This window comes from Ahaetulla prasina, chromosome 2, assembly GCF_028640845.1.
Source record: "Ahaetulla prasina isolate Xishuangbanna chromosome 2, ASM2864084v1, whole genome shotgun sequence".
In the NCBI taxonomy this organism is placed as follows: Eukaryota; Metazoa; Chordata; class Lepidosauria; order Squamata; family Colubridae; genus Ahaetulla; species Ahaetulla prasina.
Genome location: NC_080540.1, coordinates 301,605,996 through 301,618,924, shown reverse-complemented (window position 1 = coordinate 301,618,924; position 12,929 = coordinate 301,605,996). Strand labels below are relative to the sequence as shown.

General features: G+C 44.9%; 1 protein-coding gene across 2 annotated transcripts in view; it reads left to right on the top strand.

The window, feature by feature from the left end:
• Positions 1-12,929, top strand: part of FAM219A (family with sequence similarity 219 member A) — an 89,026-nt gene that overhangs the window by 52,562 nt on the left and 23,535 nt on the right. For both annotated transcript variants that reach the window (XM_058171971.1, XM_058171970.1), the window contains exon 3: positions 9,008-9,110. In XM_058171971.1, coding sequence (XP_058027954.1) covers positions 9,008-9,110 — 103 coding nt within the window. The remainder of the gene's footprint in view (positions 1-9,007; positions 9,111-12,929) is intronic.

Genomic DNA, 12,929 nt, shown 5'->3' with positions numbered 1-12,929 from the left:
CTGAAACAATGGTGCTGGTCTGTTTTAAGCCTCATGGGAGGGGCCAATCATCTCTTGGCCTTACTCCTGAGTTGTCCTCTCTGCTTGAGGTGCTCTTGCCTTCTGGCAGCTCTTCTCATGCGTGCATTAGGAACAGGCTCATCCTATTCCTCTGCCTCACTACTATCAGGCTCTGGAGGCTCCGGAGTCCTCACCTCACTTCCCGATGGCCCTGGCCTCACCTCAGCCTCATTGCTGTCCGACTCCGTTGCCAGCTCCGTAGGCTGCTGATGGACCACAACATGTCCTGTGATCATGTGATCCCCTTTTACAATCTTCTGGCAAGCAAATTCAACGGGGGAAACCAACTTCCCTTAATAACCATGGCACTTACTTAACAACTGCAGTGTTTCTCTTAATGACTGCACTGAGAAAGGTTGTAAACTAAGGCAAAACTCACCTCATAACTGTCCAGAAATTTTGGGCTCAATTATGGTCGTTCCCGTCCCCATTGTGCATATAAATTGAGAACTACCAGTCCCAAGGCAGAGACCCAGAAACAGAGTTTATTAGTTAGTTAGTTAGTTAGATAGTGTATGGCCTATTGTGCAAGGACTTGCAATATATATTTAACTTTTTACCTAGATTGTTAAAAAAAATCTATGTTCAGATACCAGTGTCTAGGCCAGGGGTCTCCAACCTTGGCAACTTTAAGACTTTAAGACTTGTGGACTCCTCAGCTGAGGAATTCTGGGAGTTGGAGTCCACAAGTCTTAAAGTTGCCAAGGTTGGAGACCCCCGGTCTAGGCCATCTAACCATTGAACCGCAGCATCTTTTACAGGGAAAAAAATTCAGATACTGGACCGATATATGCCCTCAGCTTACAGCCAGTCACAATGAGATCTATAATTTGACGTATACAGTTTGTTCGTTTGACCAAAGGAACTTGCAACTGCTGGCAACCAGACTATTCTGTAGACTTTCCTGGCTCTCAAAATACATGGCAACGAAAATGAAAACAAAAATCAGACCTTTTCAGGCATAAATGACAAGAAAGAGATAAGAGTTAGAGATGATGGATGGATGGATGAGAGAGAGACAGAGAGAGAGAGAGAGAGAGATTAGGGATAGGGAAGGTAGGTAGGTAGGGAGAGTGGGGGATGGATGGGTGGATTGATGGATGGATGGATAGATGGATAGATATAGAGATAGATAGAAAGAGACAAAGATATAATTAGTATTTTTGACTATGAAGAACTCTCACTAATATTTAATTAAGTAGCAGTAACAAGAGTTGGAAACGACCTTGGAGGTCATCTATTCCAACCCTGTGCTCTCGTAGGAGACCTGTCCTATTTCTAATAAATGACTCTCCAGTCTCTTCTTAAAAGCCTCTAGTGATGGAGCACCCACAACTTCTGGAGGCAAGCTCTTTCCCTGGTTAATTGTTCTCACAGTTAGGAATTTTCTCCTTGTTAGAGAGAAGCAACCTGGAATTCAGAAGAAAATTCCTAACAATTAACCAGTGGAACAGTTTCCATCCATTGTTTCTTGTCCTCTAGTGATGGAGCTTTGGATGATAACCCCCCCTTGCTTTTGATGGCAATCCCACAAATATTGGAAGACTGCTATCATGTCATGTTTCCAAGGCACCTGAAGGCCAGAGAAGGAATAATGGATGGAAACTGATCAAGGAGAGATTCAACCTGGAAATAAGCAGGAATTTTCTGACAGTGAGAACAATCAACCCATGGAACAGAAGCTGCCTTCAGAAGTTGTGGGAGCTTCATCACTGGAGGCTTTCAAGAAGAGGCTGGACTGCCATCTATCAGAAATGGTGTAGGGTCTTCTGCTTGGGCAGGGGGTTGGACTAGATGACCCACAAGGTCCCTTCCAACTCTGTTAATCTGTAAACTGTAAACCCCTGTTCCTTCCCTTCAAAAGATGAGACATATCCAATTCCTGCAACCGTCCGTTGTAAGTTTTAGCTTCGTAGATTTTTGCTTGGATGCTGCCTCTTCCTTAGCTGAGATGAGATGAGGCCATGAATAATTAACATGGCAGCTACGCTCTGAAAATCTATAATTAAGCCACAGTATGTGGCCAAAGGCTAAACCAAGGAAGGAAAGGACGAGGGTGATTTTCGTGCATTTCCATGAAGGCAGCACCGAGGGGACAGAAGTGAGTCGACCGAGAAGGCACAGCACCGCAGAGCTACCTGCTGACAGATTGCTGGAAGAAGGGGTTTCAAACCACAGCATCACATACTGGCACACAAGCCTCTTTAGATGCAGCTTCATGCATTTGCCCATTGAAGGGTTCTACCCACTGTGTTTCCCCAAAAATAAGACCTTGTCTTATATTTTTTTGCCACCAAAAAAAGGCACCAGGTCTTATTTTCGGAGTCATCCACTGACTCAGCTCACCTGCATGTGTCGCCCTCAGCCTCTTTTTCGCTATCGGAAGCCTTCGGGAACTTCTTCGTCCATCAATTGTCTGGATCGATCCAGAGTTCTGTTATTGGCCTGCAGAAGAAATGGGCCGAGGTGTGCAAGGCCTGGCTGCAACTGTCCAAAGATAAATAGTAGGGCAGCTCCACCCTCCACCATCCCTACCCTAGCTTAATTTTTACCTGTACAACCTGGAGTGGGCGGGGCCTTAATTAGGGCTTATTTTGAGGGTAGGGCTTATATTGAGCAGACATGTAAAAATCAAGCTAGGATTTACTTTCTAAGTAGGTCATATGTTCGGGAAAACATGGTACATAGGAATAAAGGCGACCCTTAAAGAAGTACAAAACCATTTCTCTGGGCTGCAATGTCTCTTAAACATTTAACGTACGGTGGGAACATTGACAGAAAAGAAGTAAACATGTACATAAAGACAGACAGACAGACAGATGATGATGATGATGATGATGATGATAATAATAATAATAATAATAATAATAATAATAATAATAATAATAATAATAATAATAATAATAATAATAATTTAATTTTTATACCACCCTTCTCCCGAAGGACTCAGGGCGGTGAACAGGCAGATAAAAATAATACAATACATTACAATAAAAACACTATTTAAAGGGTATTTAAATTTACCCTGTATTCTGTTCTGGGAAGTCTCGGGGGTGGGGAAGGGGGAAATGGGGGGGGGGGGAAGGGGAAGACTATAAATTGATTGGTTGCCATTGTACAGGAATAATGGTAGAATTAAATAAGTTGGAATGGGGTAAAGTCGGGGCTGCTCGGTAACCACTCCCGAAGGGAAAGGGTAAGGAAAGAGGAGTAAAGAAGAAAGAAAGTAGGTAGGTAGGTGGGTAGGTAGGAAAGAAGGGAGGGAGAAGAAAGGATAGGAGGAGAAGAAGAAGGAGAAGATAGAGGGTTAGAAAGGATGGTAGTGAGAAGTGGGAAAGAGGCGGGGAAATAGGAAAGTGAGGAGAAGGAAGGTGGGGAAAGTTGAAGAAGGATGAGAAGGGAAGAAAGGATTAAGGGGGGGAGAGTGGCGGTCGAGCAGCCCTGATTGAGTATAATTTGAGTATAGGATCGATTGTTGGATAAGTGATTGTATTGTACACTGGTCAAATTGTGGGAATTATTATGGAAAAATAAAAAATTTTGCTCATAAAAAAAAAACACTATTTAAAAAACTTATTCAATATAGCCTAAATTTAAAAATACAATACAAAATGAAAAATAAACCCCAATAAAATCCATGTTTAAAAAACCCTATTTAAGCCAGTCCTGCTCGGAAGAATAGATACAAATGGATATAGATACATAGGTAGACAGGCAGACAGACAGGTAGGTAGAGATAGACAGTTGTAGAGGTACAAATGAGAGACTCCATAATTCCTCTGTAGAACTGGAACAGCAGCTCCTTGGGCAGTCTGAGCTTTGTGAGTTGACACAGGAAGAACATGAGATAGATCAATAGATAGATAGATAGATAGATAGATAGATAGGTAGATAGATAGATAGATAGATAGATAGATAGATAGGTAGATAGGTAGATAGGTAGATAGCATAGGGCATGGCATAGGGCTGGGCTATTTACGGGACCGTCTGCTGCTACCGAATACCTCTCACCGACCCGTGCGCTCTCACGGAGAGGGACTCCTCAGGGTGCCGTCAGCTAGGCAGTGCCGTCTGGCGACACCCAGGGGAAGGGCCTTCTCTGTGGGGGCTCCCGCCCTCTGGAACGAGCTCCCCCCAGGACTTCGTCAACTTCCGGACCTCCGAACCTTTCACCGCGAGCTTCAAACTCATCTATTCATCTGCGCAGGACTGGACTAGATTTTAGATTTTAAATTTAAACTGGCTTTAATGGGTTTTATTATGTATACTGTTATTTTTAATTATTTGGCTATTTGGAATAAGTTTTTTAATGGATGTTTTATTTTGTATTTATATGTATTTTTATCTGCCTGTAAACCGCCCTGAGTCCCTAGGGAGATAAGGCGGTATATAAATACGAAAAAATAAATAAATAGATAGATAGATAGATAGATAGATAGATAGATAGATAGATAGATAGATAGATAGATAGATAGATAATGTTTTTTTATATATTTAAAATATAGATAAAAACACATACAGTCTTCAACTTACAAGAGTTCATTTACTGACTGTTCAAAGTTACAGGCCTTGAAAAAGTGATTGTAGCCCCATTTTTCATGCTTCTGACTCCCCATGATCACACGATCAAAATTCAGAAGTTTGGCAACCGAGTCACATTGATGATGGTGGCAGTGTCCCCATGTCGCATGACACCCACCCCCGTTGTCGACGCGACTTTAAATTTCCGTTGCTAATCAAGATATTGGTTAAGTGGGTTTTGCTGTATTCTATGCCTTTTCTTGCCACAGTTGTTAAGTGAACCACTGCATCTGTTAACGTTACGAACACAGTTAAATGACTCAGGCTTCCCCATTAAGTCTAGAGATTCTCAGTCACCCAGGTCATGAATTGTCCCGAAGGTGCAGTTGGTTGTCCCAAAGAAACTCCAATTGCCTCTTGAAAAAAGCACCTTTGGGACAACCATGACCTGGATGATTGAGAATCTCCATAGACTTTTAGCTATGCAATTTGGGATGAAGACGCTTGGAATGGTGTGGGAGTAAGAATGGATTTCCAGAGGAAAAATTGCAGATGACAAGAACCATTTGCACCACTCAGGTGACCCCGAGGACACAGATGAACCTCCAAGTGGCCGCAATGACCCACTAAAAGGATGCAAATGACCAGCTGCCTGCAAGGAGTATAAATCCTTCCATTCCCCACCATCCAGTCAGAGGTGAAGAAGCTTCTCGGATGAGAAGTGAAACGTCTTCAAAGAAAAACCAGAAACTCCAGTTGCCTCCTAGAAAAGCACTTTTGAGGCTCCCGCCACTATTAAGTTTGCTTCTCAGAAGGTCACAAAAGATGATCACGTGATCCCAGGACACTGCAACCCATCACCTACTGTATATGAGTCAGTTGCCAAGTGTCTGGATTGCGATCACGTGACCACGAGGATGCTGCCGCGCTCGTACGTGTGACAAACGATCGTACGTTGTGACTTCAAACGGTCACTAAACAAGCTGCTGTAAATTGAGGACTATTTGTATGGCCTGACTTGATGAAGCCTTAGGAACATTGTGTTCCCATCTGAGTGGCTGAGAATGAACAGAAGATGGTGATGTAGCTTGTTCAGTATTAAAACTGTGAGTCGTGCAGCTGTTACGTATCCTAGTGACCAGATGCAGGTTGCAAGCACTTTTTAAACTAATGTTAAGATTACTTTAGTGTCATTTTTTTTTAACTGTGAGCACACTGGCCCACATTAAAAATGAAATTCTGTTGCCTGTTCTCAAAAGAAAGAATATATCTACCCAAATACATAACATAACACACATATACTCATGCCATAAAAATACACACACACACGTTTCCCCGAAAATAAGACCCACCTGGAAAATAAAACCCAACAGCTGCTGCCTGCAATTACTGCAGGTTCTAGTCCCACCAGGCCCAAGGTTGACTCAGCCTTCCATCCTTTATAAGGTAGGTAAAATGAGGACCCAGATTGTTGGGGGCAATAAGTTCTTTGTGTATAAATATACAAATAGAATGAAGACTATTGCTAACAGTGTAAGCTGCCCTGAGTCTTCGGAGAAGGGCGGGATATAAATGCAAATTAAAAAAAACCTGGAAAATAAACCCTAGCATGATTTTTCAGGATGTTCATAATATAAGCCCAACCGCCGCTTTCAGTACTCTGTTTCTCCCCCAAAATAAGACCTAACCAGAAAATAAGCCCTAATGTATCTTTTGGAACAAAAATCAATATGAGACCAGGTCTTCTTTTCAAGGACACACGGTACATATATATATATATATATATATTAATCACTGTCCATTTTGAATACGTAGCAGGAAGAAGAAACTTGGAGAGTTCACAAGGTTGATGCTGCATGAAAAGAAAAAAAAACACTTTTTAAGGACTTTTTAACGGTTCTTCAAAGGCAGGAAGACCAAAGGCTCCTGTCTTCATTTGGCTCCATTCAATAAGAGAAGTGGGGGAGATGAACGGAGCCAGGTCATTTCCCTACCTGTCGATCTATCGATCTGCTTCTTCAGAGGGACGCGAGGAGGGCCTTTCCTTTCTCCTCCAGCAATGCAGCTAGATCAATCAGTCCTGCAGAAAATGATTTTACTGCTGCCGTTTCTTTTCTTTTTTTTCTTCCTGGTGGATGGATGGGCTGGAAGAGGACATTATTCCCATCGAACCGCAACTCCAGGCTCTTAAAATTTACAGGGATTTAGGTCTATTACTGCAAGCCACCTAATTAATGTTTAGTCCCCTTCTGTTTGCTTTCTTTTCACTCTAAACCTGGGCGGCCAACAGCCGTCAATCCTGTAATATATTATGTAATGCAAAAACCTCAACCTCCCCATACAGATGAACCTCAGCTTACAACCGTTCATCTAGTGACCATTTGAAGTTACAATGGCATTGAAAAAGGTAATTTAAGGGCTCCTTGGTGGTTTTATAATAATAATAATAAAAAAAACAGAGTTGGAAGGGACCTTGGAGGCCTTCTAGTCCAACCCCCTGCCCAGGCTGGATTCATTCAACAACCACGTTGCTAACTAACTTTAACCCCTACCGTGATTCCTTTAGCAACCGTGGCAAGAACGGTCGTAAAAAGAGGCAAAACTCACCTAACAAATGTCTCACTTGGCAACAGAAATGTTGGGCTCGGTTGTGGTCGTATCTCGAGGACTAGCTGCAGTAAAAAAAAAGTTAGTTGTGCACACACAATGCAACCTTTGCTTACCTCCACACACCCGCACAACTTGGAATACCCTTTCGGCAGTTGGAGATCTTTCTGGGACAGAAGCTGCCCATCCTAGTATATACTGTGTTTTCCCGAAAATAAGACCAGGACTTATTTTCTCTTGGGCCCCAAAATAAGCACTAGCGCTTATTTTCACAAAGTGTCTTATTTTTTTCCCATGTACGGGGGACTCACTTCTTCTGCTTGCTTGTGGCGGGGCAGGAGGCCACACGGTGTGTCAGTGCCGCTGTCGTGAGGTGGAGTTGAGCTTCCTCACATGTCCTGCACTGTGTCGTGTCCCACTCCTCCGCTGACGGCCGGGTCAGGGAAATCCGAATCAGGCTTGCCTCTGCAGCTCTGCCCAAAGTCCTAGCAAAGTCCTCAGAGCCGGCAGGAGACCAGAAAGTGACTTCAGCAAGATAAGTTCGACTTTGCCTGACTCAGAGACTGCCAGAAAGCAGGTCCTTTATATAGGCCATGGGGTGTGGCTCCATGACTCAGCACTCATTAAGGCCTGCCCCTCCCTTCCTTCTGTTGCCTCCGCCTATCCAGCCTTCTGATGCGAGGGTCACTCCAATCAGCTGTTGTTGGAAGTAAACTTTCCTCAGGCTCACATGCTGTGGAGGAGGGGACTAGCTGCTCCGTTTGCCTGGGCATGGAGCCAGGGCTGGGGCCGGGGGGTGCTCCCTCCTCTGCAGCCTGCTTGGGCATGGAGCCAGGGCTGGGACCGGGAGGTGCCCCCTCCTCTGCAGCTTGTCTGGGCATGGAGCCAGGACTGGGGCTGGGAGGCATACATTCCTCCGTGTTCGGGAGCAGATAAGAAGGCCCCGGCTGCTGTGAGAGCGGGCAAGACACAACACACTGGCTTACCTCGGGGCCCCCACACCCTGACACCTGTCTCGCCTCGTGGCCACGGATCCAGCACACCACTGGGCCTCCCGCTTTATTGCGGCCACAAGCAAGCAGAAGAAATGGACTGGCGGCGACGTGGGCTCCTCCTGCACGTGGCTGCTAGTGCGGCCGCTGCGAGGTAGGTGTCTGCATGTATGGCCTGGCTGTGGGGGCACTGAGGTAAGTCGGAACAGGGTGTGTGGGGCGGCTTCACCACCCCCGGGCCTCACCTCATAGCCGTGGCACCATTAGATGGAATTGACGGCCGGCTGGCTGCACAGGCTCTTAAGTGGGGCTTATTTTGAGGGTAGGGCTTATATATTAGGCACACGTAAAAAAAACCCATGCTAGGTCTTATTTTTGGGAAAACAGGATAATTATTTTTCCTTATGATTAATATTGATATTGATTGTTTCTTGATTGCTTATTTGTACCCTATGACCATCATTAAGTGTTGTACATTATGATTCTTAATGAACGTATCTTGTCTTTTTATGTACACTGAGAGCGTATGCACCAAGACAAATTCCTTGTGTGTCCAATCACACTTGGCTAATAAAAAAAAATTCTATTCTATTCTATTCTATTCTATTCTATTCTATTCTATTCTATTCTATTCTATTCTATTCTATTCTATTGTTATTAGTTTATTATTACTGGTTATAACCCCAAAGACTTGATATTGTTCGCTTTCAAATAATTGTGTTTGCATTCCCAGGGCAAACTGTGGCTTGTATTGCCCTGCAGTTGGCTTCCAACGGAGAGGCTGCCTGCCTAAATTCTCCTCCTTCGTGTCTGTCTTTGTCCTGCAGAGAAACAGCGAGAGCTGGCTCGGAAGGGGTCCCTGAAAAATGGCACCATGGGGAGCCCGGTGAACCAACAACCGAAGAAGACCAACGTCATGGCTCGGACAAGGTAGACGCTCCTTCCTCAGGAGAAGCTTGGTGTGTCTACAAGCAAGGGCCCCCAACACACTACCAGTGTGTGGTCCATTTGCAACCGGGCCGTGTGACTGACTGGCTGGCTGGTGTGTGTGTGTGCGTGCACAGCCACACTCGTGCGAGCATTGTGGGGGCTCAGGGCTCCACTCGGAAAGGTTGAAGAACTCTAATCCAGGGGTCCCTCACCGGTGGTCCACGGCCCACTCCTGGGCTGCAGGCTAATTATTATTATTTTTTATTATTATTTATTGAATTTTTATACCACCCTTCTCCCGAAGGACTCAGGGCGGTGTACAACTGGAGATAAAATACAAAATATGTACAATTAAAACAAATTAAAACATATCAAAATTACAAAAACGGCTAATAATTAAAATTAAATTTAAAATATTTAAGAATATTAAAAAAAAAGGCTAGTGGTCACTGGGCCACATGAGGGGTCGGCTGGTATGCGCATCCTGGCGGGAGCTTGTGGTCCCTCTTGTGCAAGCTTTGTCACGGGTTGCATGAGCTGGGCTTGCATCCCGGCTCACACAAGCATCACGCAAACGTCATGGGCACTTGTGCACATAGATTTGTCCCTCCCATAAAATCATCCCCTCTTTCCCCCCTTTCCCCACTCCAAGAAAGTTTCAGGAACTCTGGGAAGCCAAACCAGGAAAGTTTGGGGAATTCTGATCTATAGCGGTGTTTCTCAAACATAGCAGCTTTAAGACATGTGGACTTCAATTCCCAGAATCCTCCAGCCAGCTCCCAGAATTCTGGGAGTTGAAGTCCAAACAGATCCAACGGTCTGGACTCCACCCTTCCGACTGTGAAGTCTGGGAATTGAAGTCCACACATCGAACTGTGTAAAACAACATCCCCTCCCCCTTTTGTTTGTTTGTTTTTCTCTTTTACGGTGTTGACCGTTAGAGGCAAGAACTGCAGAATAGGAAGGCAAAGCTTTAGGATCCTAAATTGAACACAGATCCTCATTCTGTGGAAAAAATATCATCCATTTAGCCCGCATGTGTCCAACCTCGGCAACGTTAAGACTTCATGGACTTCAACTCCCAGAATTCCATAGCTTGCTTTGCTCTGCTCTACTGGTTGCAGAATGCTGGGAGTTGAAGTCCAAACCTCTTAAAGCTAGCAAGGTTGAAAAAGACAGGTCTATAGGACGTCCACTGGGATAGTCTGGTTTGGGAGAAATCGGTGACCCCTAAAGCGGACCTGTGAGATATCTACTTTTTTAGATCAAAATGGAGAACTTAGAATAACAGGGAACAAATTCTGGGGAGGCTTCTGATCGAAAGTCCAGTTTGAAAAAAAAATCCAAGTCAAAAAGAGCCCTGGCAGAGTTGAATTTAATTCACATCATCAGATTTAATTCATCAGTGCTTTTCTTGCAGATGTTTTATGACCGAACTAGGTAACTTCATCAGTGCGTGTTCTGCCCCCCCCTTCAACCACCCCCCAGAAGACACACGAGCTGACTGTATTTGCCAGCAATGTATTCTTGCTACAGATATCAGCTCTGGCAACGAACCTGCGATGGCCTGCCAAATCCTCCTTATCTCTTCAATGCTACTGCGGTCTGTTGCTGGAGCAACCCAGAGTTCAGAAGTAAACAGAAGTCCGAAAAGCCAATTCCTGAGTCTTGCAATGAAGCAGCCGAAGTTTCCAAAAGTCAGTTTTTGTCCGTCACAGAGCCCAAAGGCAGCTCCACCCGCTTTTGTACCCTGTGGGGTGTGGCTCCGTGACTCAGCACTCCCTAGGCCGGCCCCTTCCTTTCTTTTGCTGCGCACGCTTCACTCGGCGTCGCTGCCTTGCATCTAGCCACGATTGATCCTCCTCAGCTGGCTCTTGGGGCGTTGCCAGGGGGAAGGAGGGGTCGGGGGAAAGAGGCCGTGTCAGCTCCTCCTCGTCCACCTGGCCTGCCTCTGGAATCTGGAGCAGAGCCAGAGAGGAAGGTTCTGCAGAGGGAAGCCCCGTCAGCTCTTCCCCCTCACTCTCCGAGTCACTCTCTGCCAGGAAGCCCGGCTCGGGGCCCACAGACAAAACAGTGCGAGTGAAGAGAGTAGGTTTGGTTCTTTTTTAGATACAAGTGTTTCGGATAGAAGGGAATGTTTGTACTTGGTGCTCTCTGAGCTTGATAGTTTTCCTGCAGACATTTCATGACCCAACTAGGTAACATCATCAGCACAAAGGACCCCACAGCCATCGTCCTCTTCCTCCTCCTCTCCACTTCCTTCGTGCGAACCCCACTCCCCTGTAGCACTGATAATGTCACCTAGTTGGGTCATGAAATGTCTGCAAGAAAACAACCAAGCTCAGAGAGCACCAAGGACCCCAAGGAAGAAACCAGGATCCAGAGAAACCTCTATATGGGCGAGACCAAGTTTAGTTTCTCCTAAACGCAGCTCCTTTCTCACAACATGTTTTGGAGTGCTTCTTTGTGCAAATCCACTCATTCTGCTTCGGTTAGCTTATGATTTATACATGACACGGTGCGAACTCAGGAATGTTGCCCCCCCCAAGTTCATTGTCTCTACATTTCCAGCCCATTTCCCCAAATAAAATTCAGAAGAAGCTAGACCGCCGCTACGAATAATCATATATTATTCAGGTTTCTCTTTCCCCCCCCCTCCCCCCCCCCAGACCATGCAATTTGCATTGGAAATTAGACTTGGGGTTTGTGTGCTGCTGTCAGCAGGGTGGCGCCTAGATTATATTCTATTTAATTTTTATTTCGTGGGTTGTTAGAGGCACCCAATTCAAATAAAGTGACTGCGGGTTGCACTTAATGGAAGCAAACAATAAATCAAATCAAATCATGTTAAAAGGGAAACAACCCAGTGTCAAATTTTTGCACCAAGTCTTATAGACTCTCTAAATAAACGTATTTATCAGACTTGCATAATCTATTTTGACACACATGCCGGCCTGTTTTCAGCTTGTATTTGTCCCCAGCTGGTGTTTAAGTAGGAGGATGAAAATCAAGGACACAAAGCCCTTCATAAGTTCCTTTTGCAGGTAGTCTTCGATTCACGACAGCAGTTCGTTTAGTGACCGTTCCAAGTTGCAACAGCACTGAAAAATGTGACTTATGACCGTTTTTCACACTTAACAACCCTTCTAGCAGCCCCATGATCACATGATCAAAAATCGGACACTTGGCAACCGGTTCATACTTACGTCCATTGCTGTGTCCCCTTTTGCGACCTTCTGACAAGCAAAGTTGACGGGGAAGCCAGATTTACTATTTAACCGCTGTGGTTCACTTAACAACCGTGGCAAGAAAAGCCCTAAAATGGGTTGTGAAACTCACTTAACAGATGTCTCACTTAGTAACAACAGATGCTTTGGGCTCCATTGTGGTCGTAAGTCGAGAGCTACCTGCATTAAAGCATCTGGCAAAGGTATCTAACAAATCTCTGCTGGGAGACCTCAAAATTACACCCTCAATTGGGATCAGAATTTTGATCGCTGAGCGAGGCGGTCATTAAGCAAGTAAGCTTATGGTATTTTTTTTGCAAAGTCGTTCAGTGAAACACTGCAGTTGTTGAACTATCACATGGTCATTAAATGAATCTGGCTTCCCCATTGCTGGTCACAAGCCAGCTAAGAAAGTCACGAAGGACGATCAGATGATCCTGGGACATTGCAGCCATCATAAATGTCTGCGGAGCTTCTCCGTCATCCAAGTCCTGGTTGTCCCAAAGGGGCTTTGCTTTTTTTTTTCCAGTAGATTTTCTGGTTTTTCTTTGAAGATGTTTCACTTCTTATCCCAGAAGCTTCTTCAGCTCTG